The sequence below is a fragment of the Melanotaenia boesemani genome, chromosome 16 (assembly GCF_017639745.1).
Source record: "Melanotaenia boesemani isolate fMelBoe1 chromosome 16, fMelBoe1.pri, whole genome shotgun sequence".
Classification (NCBI taxonomy): Eukaryota; Metazoa; Chordata; class Actinopteri; order Atheriniformes; family Melanotaeniidae; genus Melanotaenia; species Melanotaenia boesemani.
This window is the reverse complement of record NC_055697.1, coordinates 3,223,434-3,245,177: the sequence shown is the minus strand read 5'-3', so window position 1 is coordinate 3,245,177 and position 21,744 is coordinate 3,223,434. Positions and strand designations below refer to the sequence as shown.

The 21,744-nt window shown below is 43.0% G+C and overlaps 1 protein-coding gene across 4 annotated transcripts in view; it reads right to left on the bottom strand.

Moving 5' to 3' along the window:
• ltbp1 (latent transforming growth factor beta binding protein 1) overlaps positions 1-21,744 on the bottom strand; it is a 216,987-nt gene that overhangs the window by 47,214 nt on the left and 148,029 nt on the right. For 2 of the 4 annotated variants that reach the window (XM_042010090.1, XM_042010093.1), the window contains 5 exons: positions 20,191-20,358; positions 15,399-15,421; positions 14,939-15,041; positions 5,227-5,310; positions 3,347-3,472 (listed from right to left, as the gene is read on the bottom strand). In XM_042010090.1, coding sequence (XP_041866024.1) covers positions 3,347-3,472; positions 5,227-5,310; positions 14,939-15,041; positions 15,399-15,421; positions 20,191-20,358 — 504 coding nt within the window. Of the gene's footprint in view, positions 1-3,346; positions 3,473-5,226; positions 5,314-14,938; positions 15,042-15,398; positions 15,422-20,190; positions 20,359-21,744 lie in introns of all 4 variants that reach the window. The other 2 variants (XM_042010092.1, XM_042010091.1) reach the window with 2 other exon arrangements.

Below are 21,744 nucleotides of genomic sequence, written 5' to 3'. Positions count from 1 at the left end.
CAAAGTTAGCTGTTTGTAGACACAGGCTCCCAAGTCACTGTTTCTCATCCTGCCTGCAGGTGAAACCTCTATTTGAGCTGTTGGAGGTTGAAGGAGCTAATGGATAGCCAGGAGTTTCTAGGGGTTAAAGCTGTAATACTAACACTGCTGCCAGTAGTCCCAGATGTCCGTGCAGCTTCACAGCCACAAAGTTTGATTGGTACTAATACACTAGATGAGCTACACCGTGATGCTCGTTCCAAGCTGTCACTGTCAACATCATTCAGGCTGTGTGAAGCAGGTGTGAAGCAGTGCTAAAAGTTCTGAAGCTGTGACACACACATTCAACCAGAAGCCACATTACAAACGCTCCAAGAACGTTCCAGCTTTTATTGGAAAAGTGCATGGAGATATGAATTCTCCAAGACATTGGAAAAACATGAAACTAGGCTGATGCAAGTTTTTAACTGTCTGAAGGAATATGGATTAAAGCTCTTTTTAGAGAAAAAAAGGTTTTCCAGACTTCACTCAGGTATCTACCTGAAACTACAGAGAAAAGCTCAGCGCCGCTCCAGGGTGAACAAACAAAGAGACCAGCTGAATCTTTGGCTCCTTTCAGATTTATGAAGATGTTTAATGAGAACTGATGTTCACCAACAAGTTTACTGTTGCACGTTAAGGATTTAATAAAAACTGGGACCAAGTTTCCAAAGTGAAGCACCTGAGTTTGAGCTTTGAGCGAACGAAACTGTAGTTCTTTATATAACAGGACTGAATCCGTCCAGTAGAAAATTATTCATTAAAGGTTGAGTGAACAATGCCACAGTGATTCTTTTTTACCTAAAACCAGAAACTTTGGAGCATGTTTTGTGTCATTCTTACTAACTGATACTTTGGTTGCATATAAAAGACATATTTAGACCTCGTAAAACATCCTAATGTGGTCCTTCATCCTCCACAGCTGAGCAGAGATTTTTCTGCCGCTGTAGGAAATAACCATCAGGCCTGCTCGTCCCCACTTCCCTCATTCACAGCCATTCTGCTGGGTGGGGAGAGGTGTGTAGAAATGACAAGAAACCACCTAATGACAGACTGCCTCATATTCCCGTCCCAGTGAGGGCGATGAAGAGGAGGAGGAGGAGGGTGGTGCAGACTTCGTTAACAATGTGGTTGCTGGTCTCATCCCAAGTTATGTTAGTAAGAATGTGTTCATGTAAAGAACTTTCGTTCGGCTGAGTGAAGACCAGCAGGAGTGTTTTGGTCACCAGAGGAAAAAACAAACATTTCTGCAGAACTTCAGATGGGCTACTGCACGCGCTCAGTTCAGAGCAGCAGCCATGGTACAAAAACGAGCACCTTTGTAACCATGGTGATGGAAATGGTGAGGGAGGGGCTGCAGGCAGATATACTCTCTGAAGTGAAGATACACTTGTGGAAAATACAGGTGTGTGTATGTGTGTGTGACCTGAGGGACACGCTAATGTGCACGTAAATAACAAAGTTGTGTGTGAGTAAATCCTTGTCAACATATCTTAAACACACTGCACTTCCTCAAACATGTCCTATGTCCCATCATCATCATCATCATCATCATCTCAGAGGGCTACAGGGGTGATGTGATGTTTTCAGCTACTTCCTGTCTGATCAGTCAGGATTTCTTCTCAACCATAACTGTGGCTGGAGGTAAAAAAACTAAATACCAGTTGTGTGTATCTGCAGAGAAAAGCATGATGGGAGGTAATGAATATTCAGTGTCAACTAACCTTCACTTAGACAAACCTCAGATGTCCAAGTGTCATTGAATGCAGCATGCAATGCACTTCTGCTTGTTTTGTTCTGAACCTGCATCTTGGGGGAGGATGGGGTCAGTGCCCCTGACCCCCCTCCACCCCTACCCCCACCACCTGTCAGTCAACTGGTTAGAGAAGAGTGGATTTGTATCTCAGAACCTGAATCATGTCATTCACCACATTCATGACCCCTAAAAGATGAACCTGCACCCACTCTGCTCCATGATTTAGAGAAGACACCCCTCGTTCCATCATGATGTTTCTGAACCTGATCCGTCCAGCTGTTTTATAACCAGCAGATGTTTCAGACAAACCCACCAAACCTCAGCTAATAATGAAAAGTAATGTCATGAAAAAAATGGAAACAGGCTGCTGTTGTTTAGCATCATCATCAACAACAACATTATTATTATTATAAACTAGAAGCATTTAAGAGCACATTGTTTTCTTTTGCCAGTGCTTGTGAGCATTATTTTTAGTAAAAACTCTAATGGCAAAATGATTCCTATCTCCTTTTCCTTTCCACGAAAAAATTCCTGGATCCAGACGTTGATCCGGATCACCCTCAAAATCTAATCACTTGTTCCTTTATTCCATTTCTGAGATTTCCTCAGAACTTTCATTTAAAAATGTCCATAACTGTTTGAGTTATGTTGCTAGAAGAAAAAAGTCCTTGGTGAAGGTAATAATAAAAGGGTAATAATAAAAAGGAAATAAAAATGGAAAGGTCTGGGTATTGGACCCTCTCACCAGGAAGTGTGGCTGTCAAAACAACTACATCCCTCATGGGTGTGATGAGCTCGGCGTAGCCTTCGAACAAACAGACGCTGTTTGCAAACAAAGTCGCATTCCTGAACCGTGAGCAGCAGAAATGTCTGCCGAACACGCAGATGTAATTTTGATTATCTCTTCTATTCAGAAGAGTTGAAACACCTCCTGAGATGTAAAAGAAGTCAAAGGAAAAAATGTAATGGAAGCCTGTGGAGCCAGGAGGGGCGTCACGCTGCACTGCGAGACGATTTGAGAGAAAAGCATGAGGTCTATCGCAATAAATGTAATATAGGATGAAAGCCAGGAAATATGTTTTGATAAATAGTTTGTGTTTGTAGAAGAAAAAGTGCGGGCATGAGAGAAGTTTGTTTGAGAAACCTTCAGGATAATTATGAGGCCAGACTTTCTGTCTGCACACATCCCATAAGGCTCATGACCTTTTATGGACATTTTCTGGTGTCTGACTGCAAATCAGGGCCAGCTGGTCCATCCCTTTGCCTTTATTCACCAGTCTGAAAGGACGGGAAGGGGGTCGGTCTACCCACCTTCATGAACCTGACGGAAGGTTTACTTAAAAAGTTACTATTGTCAATAAGCCCCATTTTACAGGAGACATTGGAATCTGTCTATATTTACATGAATCCCAGTTTTTCTGGAAATGGGAATGTTTGTTGGAAACATAGCGAGCCCAAGTTTGGTTGAAGGTGATTTATGTAACAACTTTCCTGCTGCAGACCGGAGCTCCGGGTAAATGATGCTGCTCTGCAGACCTGCAGAGGACGGACGGCGTCTCCAGGATTTCTTACCTACGCAGGTGGATGTGCTGCCATCCAGCTGGTATCCCTCATCGCAGTGGCAGGTGTAGCTGTCGGCCGTGTTGTAGCAGATCCCTGGCCCACAGATGTAGGGGTTGATCTGGCATTCATCCACCTCTGCATCAGAGGAACCACAGCAGATAAAACATCTGATCTGAAAGCAGCTTCAACCAGATTAAATCAGGATATATTTACAGTCTCAAAACAAATAGTTTTACTACGTAGTTCTAATAACCAGGTCAGTTAGTTCGGTCTGATCTCATCACACCTTTAGATCCTCATGTGTCGAGAATGTGAGGACACAAGTGCAAGGCATGAAGCTGACCAGTGCAAGGAAAAGGTTTTAATAAACTAAACTCATGAAAAACAAAAGACTATGGAGGCAAAAAAATGTGACATGGCATGAAAGATATCCCTGGCAACAGAAGCAACAAACAACGGACTAGCATGGAGGAACTGAAACCAAAGGCTTAAATGCACCGAGGCATTAGGGAGGCACAGGTGAGCTGATCAGCTGATCACAGCAGGTGAGCTGATCAGCTGATCACAGCAGGTGAGCTGATCAGCTGATCAGAGCAGGTGAGCTGATCAGCTGATCAGAGCAGGAACAACACAGACTAACATGACCCTAAATACAAGAAACCATCATAAGCCATGATCATAACAAAAACCAAACACATGAAACAAGAACATGAACCGTGAATTATGACGTCGTGTTTCCTTTGTTGGATCAATGAACAGATGTATAGATTGCTGGATTAACATGTCCCATTAACATAAATGTAGCATTAATAAAAATGTCCTGTAGTTATTTCTGCTGTTTAAAGCTGTCTGACCAGCACCTGTGATTTGAGATAAACTTTCATGGAGAGATCAAGTTGGTTTTGTCTGCAATAAAGTCACCAAATCTCTTTGCAAATAGAGAAAAATAAGAAGTTATGTAAATACTAATTTTGACAATTTATTATACTTTAATTTATCCATATTTAATGTATTGTAATACTATATTGGCAAGTATGTTCCCAACTTACTTAAAGAAAATATTATTGTTACAAAAAGCATTTGTTCGTTTAGCAAAATTTTCCAATCATGGCGCACCAAGCGCACCTTTTTTTCAAAATTACAACTGTAATATTTATGATATTAATATTTATCAGATATGTATATTTGTTTTTAAGATAAAGCATGGTAAATCTCCTCAAAGCAATTATTTTATTAGTAAAAGTCTAGTTCATTCTTACAAAACCAGACAAGCAATGAATTTCCATCTTCCATCATGTAAAAATCTCAAATTCAATTTTCGTTTAGATTCCGTGGAGCTAAATTATGGAATGAATACGGAAATTATACCAATAACAAAAAAATCTTAAAATGATGATAAATTATCATTTTAAAATCTTACATTTAGGACAGTAAATTATAAAAAGTAAACTTGATGAAGAACGGATTGGCTTGGGACTGAGAATACTTGATAGAATGAGTTTGTTCATCAAAAAATTGTAGGGCAGATTTAGGTTGTAATTTTGTCACCAAATTATTTATCATACTTATGTTCTTTGAGTAAATGTGATTTTTGTTTTGGATTTAGATGGTTTGTTTCTCAAAGTGAGCTGAAAAGAAAATTGTGTGTGGCTTTTAGCATATTTGACTGGGTTTCTGCCACATGCACCGTCACATGTTTGGATGTGTTTGAATGTATACCTGTACTTTTACTATGTGAAAATAAATAAATCAAACCAAATCAATGAGGAGCTGTATATATATATATATATATATATATATATATAAAATAAAATAATAAATTTCCCTTCAGAGATGAATGAAAAATTTCTCATGTAATTTAAAACTAAAGAAAAAGAAGTGAGTTTTACCGGCTGACTGAGTGGGAGCGACGTCCTGTCCAGCGTTGGATGGCAGGATCTCCACCGGAGCAGGAGGAGAAGTCTTCTCAACTACTTCTAGCAAATTATAAACACACACAATGATAGATTATTCTCTCTTATACATGATAATATACACATCTACAGTCTGTTATCAGGTCTTCATGTGTTTTATCGAGGTTAGCATGTTGGTCTTCAGACATCTTCATCACTGAGCTGCATTTAACTACTTCCCACAAAACATCTGCAGTTTTGTGTCAGTAAACTCTGCTTTGCCAGGATTAGTTGGACAGAAGATGTGAAACAAACAGTCCGACGGGTAATTCTATTAATCCTGTTTTACATTTAGCTTTGATAAAAATAACAACTTTCCAGGCATTTGTGAGGAAAATTCCAGACAGCCTGCTGCAGTTCCATGAATACAGAGCCATCAGACTGGATCAGGAAGCTTCACAGGACCCCAGTATGCCAGCGACATGTAGGAGGGCAACACTAACAACATATTATAACCAGTTATAACGGGAAAACCTTATAATGTCTGGTGCTGGCGCTGGCCTGTAAAATGGTTCAGGCAAAAAAACCTTTTCATTTTTCTCCTGATATAAAGTTTAACATCCTAACGATGGGAACATGTTTGATGGGGGACCGTTTTCACTGCTGCACCACTAAAGGCTCTTACATTTCCATGAGATGCCAGAATGTTTTTCTTGTTCTTTAGACCATGACAACAATATGATGTCATTTTCTCTGGGAATATCATGTTGTAGCTTGTTCTCAACACATCAGCCAAGCACAACTTTCTTCTTGTGGGGCTCCCACAATCAACCCAAGTATCATGTGGTTGATTGGACATTGGGGGAGGGGGGCTTTTTTCTTGTTCTTGTGGCCTTGAGAACAAGAAAAAAGTTCTCACTTCCTTCAGAGTATTTATCAAGCTTACACCTGCAGCAGGAGGCTGTTTGAGGGGGGATCGTTTTCACTGCTGCACCACTAGACCTGCAGCAGGAGGCTGTTTGAGGGGGGATCGTTTTCACTGCTGCACCACTAGACCTGCAGCAGGAAGCTGTTATGAGGGGGGATCGTTTTCACTGCTGCAACACTAGACCTGCAGCAGGAGGCTGTTTGAGGGGGGATCGTTTTCACTGCTGCACCACTAGACCTGCAGCAGGAAGCTGTTATGAGGGGGGATCGTTTTCACTGCTGCAACACTAGACCTGCAGCAGGAGGCTGTTTGAGGGGGGATCGTTTTCACTGCTGCACCACTAGACCTGCAGCAGGAGGCTGTTTGAGGGGGGATCGTTTTCACTGCTGCACCACTAGACCTGCAGCAGGGGGCTGTTTGAGGGGGGATCGTTTTCACTGCTGCACCACTAGACCTGCAACAGGAGGCTGTGTTATTGGAGATTCTGAGTGGTGAAAATGGATGGAGAAAGTTCAGGAAGTGAAGTTGTAGCCAACGTTGAACTTGAAACGTATCTGTTATTTGGTGATACTTTTGTTTTTAAAGGTCTGACGGGGACCAAACTACTAATTAGTGAAGATCATGTCCGGATAAAGTTGTCACTGGAGGCGGCTTACAAGCAGTTAGTTTTGGAGAATCGAGTGTTTGAAAAGAGTGTAATGAAGGTATGAAAGACACATGATAACAGATTTGAGGATCACAGCCAACATTCTCCTCATTTGTTATCTTGTAGTTTCACTAGATTGAGTCTCTCTGCCACTGTTAATGTGCTCATGTAGCGCTAATATTTCAGCTCCATTATTGCATTACTGGTAGACTGGTTCACCACCCACATGATCAGCTCCACCTGTTCAACCTCCTGTTTACACTAATATCTAACCAGCCAATCACAGGAAAGCAACTCAACACTTTTGCTGAAGTTCAACCTGAGCATCAGAATGATGATGTCATGTCAACATGAAGCAAAACCTCTGAGGAAAGTTTCCACCACCTGCTTCATCTATCACACCAGGATTAAAAAGGTCCGACCCGGTACTAGAAGGTGGTCTTGATGAAGAGGACGACCCAGTACTAGAAGGCAGTCCCGATGACGAGGACGACCCGGTACTAGAAGATTGTCTTGATGAAGAGGACGACCCGGTACTAGAAAGCGGTCCTGATGAAGAGGACGACCCGGTACTAGAAGGCGGTCCTGATGAAGAGGACGACCCGGTACTAGAAGGCGGTCCTGATGAAGAGGACGACCCGGTACTAGAAGGCGGTCCCGATGAAGAGGACGACCGGGTACTAGAAGGCGGACCCGATGAAGAGGACAACACGGTACTAGAAGGCGGACCCGATGAAGAGGACGACCCGGTACTAGAAGGTGGTCCTGATGAAGAGGACGACCCGGTAATAGAAGGCGGACCCGATGAAGAGGACGACCCGGTACTAGAAGGCGGACCTGATGAAGAGGACGACCCGGTACTAGAAGGCGGACCCGATGAAGAGGACGACCCGGTACTAGAAGTCGGACCCGATGAAGAGGACGACCCGGTACTAGAAGGCGGTCTTGATGAAGAGGACGACCCGGTACTAGAAGGTTGTCCTGACAACGGGGACGGCTGCTTAGTCTGACGGGTGGAAATGGGCCAAAACATCTGCAGAGTTCAGCTGTGATTTAATTTCCAACGGTCTGATTCGATTCTGTAAATGTGAACTACTGTAAGATCTGTCAAAGAGGGATGGAGAGATTCACCGATCTGCATCAGTGGTCCCAGACAGACCCTGCACCAGTAGCTTCAGTGTGCATCGGATACAGCTGCCGGCTAAATGCGCAATATCTTTCTTACCATGGCCACATCAGCAAAACCCATGGTTTTATCAATTTTTCTGCACCCGTTTTTTTTGAAGCACCTTGAACGCATCACATCTTTTGGCATTTGTTATCAAAACATATGGGAGCCGAGTGGCACAGCTGCAGTTAGGAAACAGCAAACATGGAGGGAGGCAAGACGAGATGAGGAGGGGATATTCAGGAGGCCCGGACTGGCCTACAGGAGCAGCGGGGCGATTCTTGGTGGCCTGGGCCCTCAGTGGCATGACTGGCCTACTTGCCGGGAAAAAAAAATCATGATACACTACATCGGTGGGGTGAGTTGGCCTGAATGGCACTGTGTTGCGCCCACAGACAATTTCTTCTTGTCATTTGGCACAAATAATGACAGTAATAAAGGTTTTTATTTATTTATTTATTTTTTTTATAATCAATAAAAGCACATGGAGGTGGAGCAGGTGGGAGGCAGAGGAACGTGGTGGACCCAGGCCACCAGGAATTGTCCCGCTGCTCCTGTAGGCCAGTCCGGGCCTCCTGAATATTTCCTCTGGATAACAGAGGAAAGGGGGAGCAGAGGGTGACTTTTTCTTCTTTTTTTTTAAATGACATGTCAGGACAAGGCGGCAAATATCAGAAACGCTGTTTTCTAAGCCCCCACCAGCAGCAGCAGTCAGCCGTGACAGCAGGTGAGTTCACTGTGATACAGGTAAGACGGCTGGTATGTTGCGAGCTGCAAACTTTTATCTGAACATAGCCTGATGGTCACTAGCTGTTTACCTGTAATAAAGACTCTGGTAACACCTGCTGTAAGAACCTTCTTCCTTCTTTCCTTGCTGTGGTTTGCTGTGGGTCTGGTACATCTCTCATCAACCCAAACAGAGAAGATGAATATTTGCAGGAGGGCTTATACTGAATTACCTGGTATAACCTGGAGAAAATATTAGTTAATATTATGTGCTGCGTTAAACTGACTTGTGGATATTGTAATACTTAGATTGCTTTGCTGTACTAGTTTCTACATATATACTATCCACAGCTGTCCACATCTGTCCACAGCTGTCCACATCTGTCCACAGCTGTCCACATCTGTCCACAGCTGTCCTTGTCCAAATGTCAAAATAGTTGCAGAACTGGGCTAGTGAGGAACATTTTATCAGCCCGGGTTAGATGCAGATGAGCGAGCTTTGTGGCTTAAACAGTGTCATCAGTGTGTTTTTTTGGTCGTAAATGGTGTGATGGCGGCTTTTTAAATACTTGTTGGTTAAATGTTCATATCTGAACTTTTTGTTCACAACTCCATATGGAGTGTCTGTTTGTGATCGTCTTTCTTTCTACATAATATTAACATTTGTTCGTTCGTTCATTCATTTTCTACAACACTTATTCCAGTTCAGGGCCGTAGGGGTGATATGGGAATATCTAATTTGTGTCCTAAAATGACCATCTGTATACTATTGGTGTTATATAACTGCTTGTTCCCAAGTGACCACCTGCATGTTATATTATTCTGCTTGTTTTGGGAACTGTGTAACTGCCTATCTTTGGAAGGGTGAGAAAAGGGTGTCTTGTAAATATGTTTACAAGACAGGATCTCAGGACTCATCCTCGCCTGTGGGAAGGACCGGCCATCCTCTCTCTCATGCGATGTTGTGTTTTTTCTAAATAAGTATAAAGACGGGGAAATCCCACATCTCGGTAGAGTCTGCTGCGGGTTACGTATACGAACGCCCAGCCGGGGTTTTCTAAGCCACTCTACCGGGACTGTTGGCTCTCCAGTCCGTGTCAAAGGTAGGGCAAGCTATGCTATGCTTATAAGGCTGAACCCATTGAGATGTAATGATGAGTGTCATGAGCTGCGGGGAATAAACCTGACACACTTATTCTAGCACTCTGACTTTGTGTGTTTCATCTGCCGACCACCACGAACCTCTAAAATCACACATTACATTATTGGCGTCACGAACAATTAATACATTGTAATTGATGTTATTTGGTGGCTGCAGAAATGTTTATGAAACATAATAAGAAGCCTCCCGCCGTGGAGCAATCTGATGTGCCAGGTTGGACTGGCGAATGGAGTGAAGTTGCGCTCTGTCTGCGGGACGGCGGTGGTCGTCCCGAGCCGTGGGGAGATGCTGTAAAGGACGGCTCTCTAGCGGCTGCATTGCCTGTGCTTAAAGAAATTGTTGTTCCTCCGACATCCCCGTTGGGGGGGATTCAGAGGCGTGCGTGGTTTTGTGCATCAGCATGGCGTGTATCGCAGGAGAAAAAAGAACAGTTGGAAACACAGCTGTCTTTAGCCAGGCAAGAAGTAATGAAAATGCAGGCAGAGAAAGACGCACTGAATCACTGTTTGAACAAAGCTTTGGTGGGATTGGCTCAGACTCGGTGGCAAATGCGGAGGAGACCGCCCCGCCGTACTGACCCTGCCAAAGTCCGTACCGTGGCTGCACGGGTACGGGAGGATGCTAGTTGGGATCCCATGAAGTGGGTTGAGGATGTCTGGGACGAGGCTGAAGGGTTAGACTGGTATCAGGCAAAACCAGTGACCCGTCGTCGCCAGACTGAGGATATGGCTCAGTTAATGATGAGGGCAGGAGTGTTTCTGGGAACGGCTGATGCATGGGCTGATATGAATGTGCCCAAATCAGTACGGGATCAGCTGATAAAAACCAGTCCTCCACATTACAGACCCCTGGTGTTGACATTAATGTTAAATGCTGTAGACAGACCTGCTTCTGCTGTACAAGGGATGATAAGAGAATTAGAAAATCTGGCAGATGGATTTTACTGGACCATTGCCAGTCTCACAGAACTGTAAATATGCATGTACTGCTGTAGATACTTATTCTGGAGTATTGATAGTTCACCCCTGTAAATTTAGTAATCAAAAGGCAACGTTATGGGAAAACCATGTAGAATGGATTTATCACATTCCATATCACCCACAAGCAGCAGGGTTAGACAGAATAAAAAATAGAAGTAAAAGTGGAATAAAAATAGAAATAAAATAAAGATAGAAATCCAGAGTGGATTGGCAGATAAAGTGCAGTGGCAAGATGATGACTATGTAAATAAAGGATGTGCAAAGATGATACAGAATGTTGAATGATGTGCAAAGGATACAAATATTGTATAATTATATGATATATAGTATCAGAGCGACAGTTATAGGTTGCAGTAAGTGGTTGACTTAGTCCAGTTGTGTGATCGTGGCTCTGGCAGAGGTAGATGAGTTATGAGTTAATTGAAAGACTAAATGGATTATTAAAATCCTCACTGAGGAAAGCCTCAGGTGATAATAGTTTAGATAATTGGAAGCGCAATTTACCAGAGGTGGTTAAACAAATTAATAACAGACCCCTTGCAGAAGGAGTGACACCACTCACTCAAATGGTCATGGTGCGAAAGTGTTAAAATGTGGAAAAAACAAAATGATGCTAAATTCCACTGCGAGCCACAGCTCAGCAGGTTTTGGACCTGACAAGTAAATATAGCTGCTGAACCGTTTGTGGTCACTAAAGGTGACAAAATAGCTCAGCTGGTAATAAAACCATGTAATATGACAATGGTGCAAGAAATAACAACACCACAGGTGTTTACTACTAGAGGTCAAGGGGGATTTGGATTTAAAAGACTAATGCTGTGTGCTATATTCTTCTGAAGTCATGTGTCTCTTTCAGCCTGGTGTGCCTGGTGGATGTCTGAGTGGGAGTGGAGGAGGTTGATCGGAAGATCCAATAAGGAGGGGACGCAGAAGGATCCTCGCTAGGGCCCGCCTGAGACCTGGTGGTGCTGCCTGCTGGGGCATGCTGCTAGCTGCCCTCACTGTCACTGCGATGACCCCCCACCAGTCGATGGAGGAAGTGGTTCAGTTTCGAATGGGCTGGAGGAACGCAACAACAATGAGGCCTGTTACATTGCCAATTTATCAGTTAAGAAATGCTACAACCATAGATAATCGGACTAACCCTTTTATTTACCCAGTGGACGCATTGCCAAAGGAACTAGTAATTAAAAATCATACAGCTCCACTGGTGACGACCTGCCAGGAAAAAGCACACGCTGTGGTTCGAACAGGAGAAATCACTTGGACAATGTTGCCCAACACTGGAAATAAAGCTAGCCAGGCCGTTCATCGCCTGGGGAACTGGATGCCGGTCCCTATAGGACCCCAAAAAGAGACTGCAATCATTTTACAACAACAGTTGAAATGGCAAACTAGATTGTTTAATGACACTGCCGATGTTTTAATAAATGTAACCAAAGCTATTGATGCAACTGTGTGTGGTTTACAGGTGATATATTCCCGACTACAGGAGGAGAGGTTTGTACGGGTAATAACTACACCTAACCCAAATGAATGGAGACGATTGTTTGATATATCTGATGCTTTATGGTTACAAATAAAACCTGAACAGACTCGATGTAATATGACCATGTGTACAGTAAGTTGGATACAGTGGAATGTTACTCAAGTAATCACCATCTGTAAGTTTCAGGTATTACCATTGGTCGTACATAATAAGTATATGTTTTTGAGAACTCACGGTGAATGGTTTAGTCCCCAAACCAATCACACGTATGACCTGACGGACTGTGAAACTACTGATCGAGGCCAAGCCTGCCTCTTATCTAAAGGGTATAGAAATCCATGCTTTACAGGAGACACGGCACTGTGTGAATGGTTTATAGAACCAGCTAGCGACATGCTATGGCAAGTGGGCCCCAACACCCTTTGCGTAGCTACTACTCACAACCATACTCAGTTGCCTACTGTACCGTTCTCAGGTTGTTTAAAAGGTTTACACCTATGGCATTGGCACAATGTAACTTACAGGTTGACTAACTTTACCACAGAATCTCATCTGACGGCTGTCCAGTGGAAAGTGTTACACCTACCATGGCGAATTTCTCTGGAGCGTTTCCAAAGTGCACTGTCTCGCTCCCGTGATCTTAAAGATATTATGTCTAGCCATTCTCAGAATGTTACCCGTGCCTTAGTAACAACTCTAGTTAACCGGGAACAGGTTTTGCATGCAGCAAGGATGGTGGAGATGGACAGTGCTCATCACTGGTGGGACATTTTTTCAGGAATGTCTGTCACCGCTAGAACATATGTAGCTCCACCATTATTGATTCTTGTGGCTATTTTATGTGTATTGACGCTATGCAATGTATTAACATGTCTTTATATACGCCGGATTAAACAACGATTGTCTAGGACCATATGATGCACATACATATTTTAGCAGAAGATGGACCTTATGGAACGATGTGTTATCATGTAACTGTGGATACAGATACTGATGTAGATCAGTTCACTTATATGCACTGGAGTAATCAAGATCGATGGGTGCACAATGATGTATATGCCACGCGAATGGAGTTGTTAGATTTCGTGTGTCATTGGGTCAATACTATCTGCCAGGAGTATCAACATGCTCCTGGCCATACTGAAGATGATGATGTTATCTGGGAAGGTGAAGGTTTTATGAATTAAGGCCATTTTAGGCCAGAGGTGGAATGATATGGGAATATCTAATTTGTGTCCTAAAATGACCATCTGTATACTATTGGTGTTATATAACTGCTTGTTCCCAAGTGACCACCTGCATGTTATATTATTCTGCTTGTTTTGGGAACTGTGTAACTGCCTATCTTTGGAAGGGTGAGAAAAGGGTGTCTTGTAAATATGTTTACAAGACAGGATCTCAGGACTCATCCTCGCCTGTGGGAAGGACCGGCCATCCTCTCTCTCATGCGATGTTGTGTTTTTTCTAAATAAGTATAAAGACGGGGAAATCCCACATCTCGGTAGAGTCTGCTGCGGGTTACGTATACGAACGCCCAGCCGGGGTTTTCTAAGCCACTCTACCGGGACTGTTGGCTCTCCAGTCCGTGTCAAAGGTAGGGCAAGCTATGCTATGCTTATAAGGCTGAACCCATTGAGATGTAATGATGAGTGTCATGAGCTGCGGGGAATAAACCTGACACACTTATTCTAGCACTCTGACTTTGTGTGTTTCATCTGCCGACCACCACGAACCTCTAAAATCACACATTACAAGGGGGCTGGAGCCTATCCCAGCAGTTAGCAGGTGAGAGGCAGGTACACCTGGACAGGTCACCAGTCCATCACAGAACATTGATTAAAAAAATCCTAAATAAATTTAATGTATGAGTAGAAAACAAAAGTAATGAAAAAAACTTTTTTTCTTTATGATTTAGTGTTTATTAGGAATAAAACCATCCTCTTCCATATTTAACTGCATCTTTGTAAGTTGGATTTATTGTTTATTGGTAGTATCAAATACATCCTTCCCAGGGAAAGAGAGGGCAAAGTAATTGGGCTGATGAATCGTTATGAATCTCAGAACGAATCGTATCGTACAAATACATTGTATGATGTCAAATTGTTGTCAAATCATTAATGAATTGTATCGGCAGGGGGCTTCACTGTATCGTTAATGTATCGCATGGCTGGCAGCGTATCGAGATGTGTATCGAACCGGCCTCAGTGGTGGATTCATACTGGCAGTCTGGTCTTCAGGGGAAAGAAACCCCAGTATCTGCAGAAAGCACCGTTAATGCATTAATGCATTTCCATATGATTTTTCAACTCTGTTTCTTATTATTGAGGATTGTTTTAGTCATTTATCTTGATCTGAGTGGTTAATGACATATTTCCTCCATCACAGCAAAAAAAAACAGCATCATGTGTTGATGTCTGCCCTTCTATCCTGTGATATGAAATGGACAATGAAAACAACCAGCACTGTGTTGTTAAAAGGGCTTTCAACTCACCTAAACAAAGACAAAGAACTTTTTACAGAAAATATAAAGATAAAATGAACTCAGCTGAGTACAGGGTGTCCATCACTGCCCACCCAACTACAAAGTTTAAAGGGTATTGAAGCAGAAACCTGGAGAGACTGGCTCCATCTTGACAGTAGATACACCTGCAGGAAGCTGTGGCAGGGAAGGTTCAGTTACAGGTAAAATGCTAACCACAGGAACTAGCAGATCCTGCAACGACAGACCAAAGGGAGAAGATCAGCTTGTGGCGCTGGGTGATCTTTCAGCTTCGCTCGCTGCTCTAGGCTAAGTGTTTGTGCTGGGAAGCAGGAAAGCTTTCAGCTCTGATAACCGAGGGAGGAGTTCAGCAAGAAGGCAAAAAGCAAAAACTTCAACAAAGACCGCTCAGGTGATGCCAACAATTTCAGCTTCTCTGCTATCAGGAGCTACTGCAGATGTGCATGTGCAGGTATAAAAAGTACCCGGCCAAAGATCTGCAGCAGTGTTGGTGGCACCATGCAACGTTTCAGCTGCAGAGAAGAGTGAGGCTGTGCATGCATGATGCTGCATCATTTCCACCCAACCTACCTGAGCCGGAGCACCTGTTGCTACTGAGCCAAGGAAAGAGAAAGACATGTTTAAGGACAGTCTGTGATGATACACTACAGATTAGAGGAATAACCTGTCATGGCCTCAGTGTGACTGAGTGTGTCAGATATATTCAGAACAGGAAATTACTGGCATTCAGCCACAATCACAGTGACTGGAAATGAAATTATAAATGACTTTCTTTCGTATTTTACGTAAGCATATTGCATTTACTCAAAACAAAAAACTGAATTAATGAAATAATAATAATAAAAGAAAAGAAACTCAGTCATAAAACTCAAATAATAATCCAGAGATGTGTAATTTAGTTTAATCCTGCAGAATGATCCTTTATCTATGTACTGTAGATCTATAAATCAGCTGTGAAGTCAGAAATGACCGCTAGATGAGTTTATGATGGTTGTTTTCCAACATGGTGGGGTCATGGGGTTTCTGCAGTACCACAGGCTGAAGTCTCAGGACACGACTGAGATGAAATGAGAATACTTTATTCATTTAAGAGGGAAATTTTTAAAAGGGTGGAGTGTCCTCTCTGGGTCGGGAATGAGGTCCTACCGCAAGTGAAGGAGTTTAACTATCTGTGGGTCTAGTTCAGGGCTGAGGGAAGGATGGAGCGGAAGATCTACAGGAGGATCAGTACAGAGTCTGCAGTGATGAGGACTGAACCGGTCTGAAGAAAGAGGTGAGCTAAAAGGAGAAGCTCTGGATTAACTGGTCAATCTACGTTCCTACCCTCACCTACAGAAGAATTATATCCTACAGACTGGATGGATGGATGGATGGATGGATGGATGCTGGCAGGAATGATGTCCTGTATCTGTTTTGGATTGGACCTGAAGAAGCCTCTGGCTGAACACACTTTGTTTCTTGTTTCTTTAAGACTCTGGTTCTGGTTCTGTTGGACCAACAGATGCTACAGAGCAGATTAAACTCTCCACCACAGACTGATAAAAGATGCAACATCTTGATTTAGACACTGAATGATCTCAGCATCATCCAGAAGTAGAGTCTGCTCTGTTCTTTCTTCTAGAGGAACTCAGTCACATGACCACCAGATGTGGCCCACAAGGCATCTGCTGTAATCTATGTACAGGCCAGCTCCTCATATTTGGAGCAAACCTGGTCCACACAACACTTGCCAGTGTCATAACTGAGCCAAAAGTAGGCCGTATTCGGCCCAAACATCTCAGCTATCCAGGTTCTGTGTTACAACTTCTAGTCCAATCCAGCTGAACTCCCAGGTATCTGCTGTTCTCCACAGAGCACCCTCCCAAAGAAAAAAAAAGTAGATGGTTGAACATTTGGCTCTATTTGTTGCGCATCAATCCAACCATGAATGTGTTTCACTGGAGTTATGGAAGCAGGATTGTGAGCCGAGCTCGTAGGATTCAGCCATGATGAATGACACGTTCTGTGTTTGTCGTAATGAAAATGTCAGAAGAACAGATGGACTCTTTTTTAACAGTTTTCTGACAACAATCAGGCTCCACAGCACAGAGGAATAAGATGCATGGCTTTGGACACTTTGACAGCACATGTGAGGAGGATCACTTTGTTGTTGCTGTGGCCTGGGTTCACCGGAGCTGCTAAGATTACCTGTAAATCCCTGCAGAACAGGTAATGCTGGCATCTCAGTGATGGACTGAACTAGATTCAGAGTGTGGCCTTTTTTTTAGCTATTTGTCCTCCAGCAGAGCAAGGGGAGATTAAACTGGACGGCTTCTCACTTTACTGAGATTTGTGCTCTTTGTGGAGTCCAGTGTCGATAGCAGACTGCACCTGCATGTGTGTAGACGGACATAATTACAACCACTTAGTCCTCATTAGGTGTTAAAATTCAGTCCCTCCTTCCTCACATGAATAATATGAAACGTCACACTCTGTCATTACTTACTGAACAAAATAATATTATTCACAAGTGGAAAACATCCAAGACAGCTGCCAGTCTTCCGCGGTGTGTACAACAAGAGCTCCATCTCAGACTCTCCAGACCTCAGACAGCAGGTTAGATATTGACAGTCCAGTTAGAAAAGGACTGAACCAGTACGGCTTGTTGGGAAGGTTGCAGGAGAAAAAAGAACATGGCAGCACAAGCCATCAACAAGCCACCAGACTTCTGGAACAAGGTCCTGGACAGACAAGACCAAAGTTTGGTCCTTGAACGCCTCATAGCAGCTGTCAGCACGGTGGTGGAGGTATGATGGTCTGGACACTTTGCAGTCATTGAGTGGACCATGAACTCCTCTGGATACTAAAGTATTCTGGAGTCAGAAGTGAGTCCATCTGTCCAACAACTAAAGCTTTGCTGAAACTGTCTCATGCAGCAGGACAATGACCCCAAACACAGCAGCAGGTCTACGCCAGGACCATGAGACATGGTCCAGTCAAAGTCCAGACCTCATCCTGACTCAGAGTTAAAGAAAGAAAACTCTCCTCTCTTCCTCCAACCCAGCCCAGCTTTCTGAGCCAGGCTCATTAAATTCAGGTGGTCTGAGCAGTTCCTTCCCATCCTGTGAGGAAAATCCGGCTCTCCTATTTTCACCTGAAGCTCTGCAGCCATTTGGACCCTGTCTGATTTGAGATCCTGCAAAGCTTCTCCAAGCATGTCCTTAATGATAACAGAAGATAACGGGTGAAGCTCATCTTCCTTCCATCTGAGCTGTGTTAACCCTCGTCTCTAAAGATCCAGCCTCCTGATTACAACAGGAACCATAAATCAGAGTTTGTGTTACTTTGGAGTTTTCATTTGGAAAAGAGATTTCTGTTTAACCCACAGACGCCACATTTTTCACTGACACTGATAAATGATCCAATTCTTCAAAGAAGAGAGAGGAGATGTAATATCTTTCACTGCTTCATTATCATCACATCTTCATCACTCACCAAAGAGAAGATTTTTATAAAATGTGAAAAAAAAACTCATTCTCTTCATCAAACATGTAATTCTTCAGAATTTTGATTATCAATACAGAGTTTTAACAGGGACCTGGGGACCTTTCTCCAGGGGAAACTGATGACATGTGGATGTGAACTACTCCAGTCAAATCCTCTGCATGAAAAGTGCTTTAGAAATAAACAATCTCTGGATGTCAGTGCGAGGAACTTCTAAGCAGCTACAGATGGAGACCTGTGGTTGCCCCATTTAAAAAACATATTAGCTTGGGCAGCATAATATTTACATTTAACATGTATATTGCGTATTGGCTGGTGCAGTTTACATACTGAAGCAACTAAGCAGTGATAAAAAGTTGTTTTGCTGCTGTGCATTCCTGATCTGTGTGTGTCAACGGCAAATCAAATGGCGATCTCAGAGCGTGATGCACGGCACTGCCGCCGTCGCTGCTGTTTGCCGCGTCCCGTGTGTCTTGCCCATTACTGTCTTGGGTGCTCCATGTAGATGCTAACAGCTCCATGTAGATGCTAACAGCTCCATGTAGATACTAATGGCTGAAGTAGTAGAGTACATGGGAGGAGCAGTGTGATGGTGGAAGGCAATGGGAGGAACGAGGCAAATGTGGATGCAGAACTTGTAGCTAAACAGAACAGCATGTCGACTATTTGGAACTACGTTGGTTAAAAGGAAGATGACACACTACAAACACAGGAACTCGCAGGACATGGCAAATACTTTATCCAATCACCAAGGGACACACATTTAATCCCTGCTGCCTACAGGACAACCACAAGGAGCTATAGACGAATCCAGCCAACATTTTGTGTGATTATTACATGTCCTAATTACCACGTATCTGCAGACATGGACACACAACTTAAGAAAGGGGCCAACAATTACTGATAAGAGGGCATCTTATACAGAGATAAGATGCCCTTTTATAAGATCAGTCCTGCTCTCTGAGCTCAAGACGTCCTTCCAAAAACTTAACAAATTAGATGGAGTCCAAACAACCATCTGTTCAAAATACTGTTCACCAGCAGCTGGAGGAGGTAGAAATTTTATGCACTCAGCTTCAAACTGATAACAGGAAGCTAAAGGCTCAGCTAACTGGCCTGGAGTGGAGGTGCAGACTCTGCAATGTTCGGCTGATTGGGCCCCCCCCGAGGGATTTGAAGGTCCACAATCTACGCAGTTCTTTTCTAAACTTCTGCAAGAGGCCGTGAGGAAATCTTCTCTTCCACACCCGAACTGGACCGGGCTCACTGCAGCATGATGCTCAAAGTAAAGCCCAGGTAAAAACCATGACTTGTTACCTCTGCTTCCTCCGCTTCCACAGAAGGAAACAGCTAGTCCGGGGGGGGGGGCTCGGAGGAGAGAAACGCCTCTTAACCAGGGTCATTCATTCAGAGTTTATGAAGACTACTCCTGGAGGTGCTCGACCAGAGGAAGGAATATAAGAAACTGATTCCTTTACAAGAGGGGATTGAAGCCATCTCTCCTGTACCCACCAGACGTCCCATCACCCTGCAGGATGACTCCTGTGTCAGCGACTATAGCAGGGCAGTTCATCCCAGCATGTGGTAAACCTCCTGACTGTTTACTGGATCAGTTCTGGGGTTATGTAATCAGACCTGAAGATGATCCGTGTTTGCTATGCACAATTATAGCTGCATTAAATGTAAGTGGTAATCACAATCATTATTAGTATTCTCCTTTTTTATTCAACTTTTTCTTTTATTTAAATTTTCTTCTCTACCTAATATTTTTATTTATAACGTAATAGGTACGTATGTAAGGGAGCGTCAAGTCAGAACTCTCAGTTTCAGCAGTAATCGATTAAATGAAATTAAACTAAACCAAGTGAGTGCTACTGACCTGGTTGGATCTCCTCTTGTTTCCCAAAAGCCTCCACTGGTCTCTCTGGTGTTGGCAGGGGTTGTGGGGGTAACAAGTCAACGGGCTCCTGGTGAACAGGCTTATTCACTGGAGGATTTGGTAGAACAGTGTAGCCCATTCCACCAGGGCAGATTTCTTTGAACTTGGCTACAGAAGAAGAAAACATAGGCAGATATCAGTCAACATCCCACACTTTCACGACATAATGAGGTCAAAGAAAGGACTCATGAAAACTAAATCACTGAGTTTAAAACTCTTCAGTCAGATCTGAAAACTTGCTCCAGGATGCAGATGAAGCCACAACATTCTTCCCACAATGTGTTGCATCTTTTCCATTTTCTTACCCAGCAGTCCCCAGCTGTGGAGATTAAGGGTAAGATTCCCAATCTCATCTCAATCTCTCTGCATGGAAATTTCCTCCAGTGATCACAACCTTGTTGTCCCAGTGAGGCAAACGCTGCCCCATCATCACACTGCCTCCACCAGAAGATGTTGCCCTGTCGCTGCAGTAACTAGTTCAACTAGTTCTCCACTTCTTCTCCTCGCTTTAACCCTGCCATCCAACTGCTATAAACTCATTACTGAACATAATGTTCCTACACATGTCCAGGTTCCAGTGCACCAGAAGCTCAGAGCAAGAGTCAACAGCAGGATCAGCTGTTTGGAAAGAAGATCTGGCAAATTTTTCATGGTTACATCCTGCATCCCCAACTTTGCTGCTCATTCCGCAGATGCATTTTCCTTACAAGTTTAAAAGGAACAAAATAAACAGACTTTCTAAAAGTATAAGATTTAATACCAAGACAACAAAGAAATAATCTATCACACACTTATTTCCTTATTTTTTATGCAAAGTATGTAAAAGCTGAAAATGAATAAACATATCTCTGGAGATAAATACATTACCTTTCTTTCTTGGCTGTCTGTGGCATATCCACATTTCAACACTTTGGTCACATCCAGGTTTTGTTTAAGCACTAAAAATACCTGGTAAGCATTAATACTGATGAGAACTAATTCACACATTTCCCTCTATTTCTGTATGTAGTGAAAACTTTCTGCAAATGAACATGATGCTGACATGGCAACATCATGTGTAGCAACAACTTATTCAGTCACTGATATTTCTTGCTTATTAAATCCAAGCCTCGTCAAATAAACCTTAACTCATATCATCAGAAACAGGGGATTTAAATGTGCCTGATAACACTTTAACACAACCCGCAGGAAAGAGACTACATGCCTTAGTAAACAAATTGATATGCAAAGTGACAAAGAAAGAAGGCAAACAAAAGCTGTTGCAAAAGTTTTTGCTACTGTTTTCTAAAAGCAACTTCAACAGCAAATGCTTAACAAAGCTGTGAACTTCATGCAGACACAAAGTGTCAGGACTAAAGTGAAAGGTGAAAGTGCACTGCTCTGGACAAATGTTCTCAGGACAGGACTGATAGCCTTCTCTGAACAATGCCCTGTATTAATACACTAAATCTACATTACAAATATTAATTTAAATCTATGCAAATAAATGTGCAT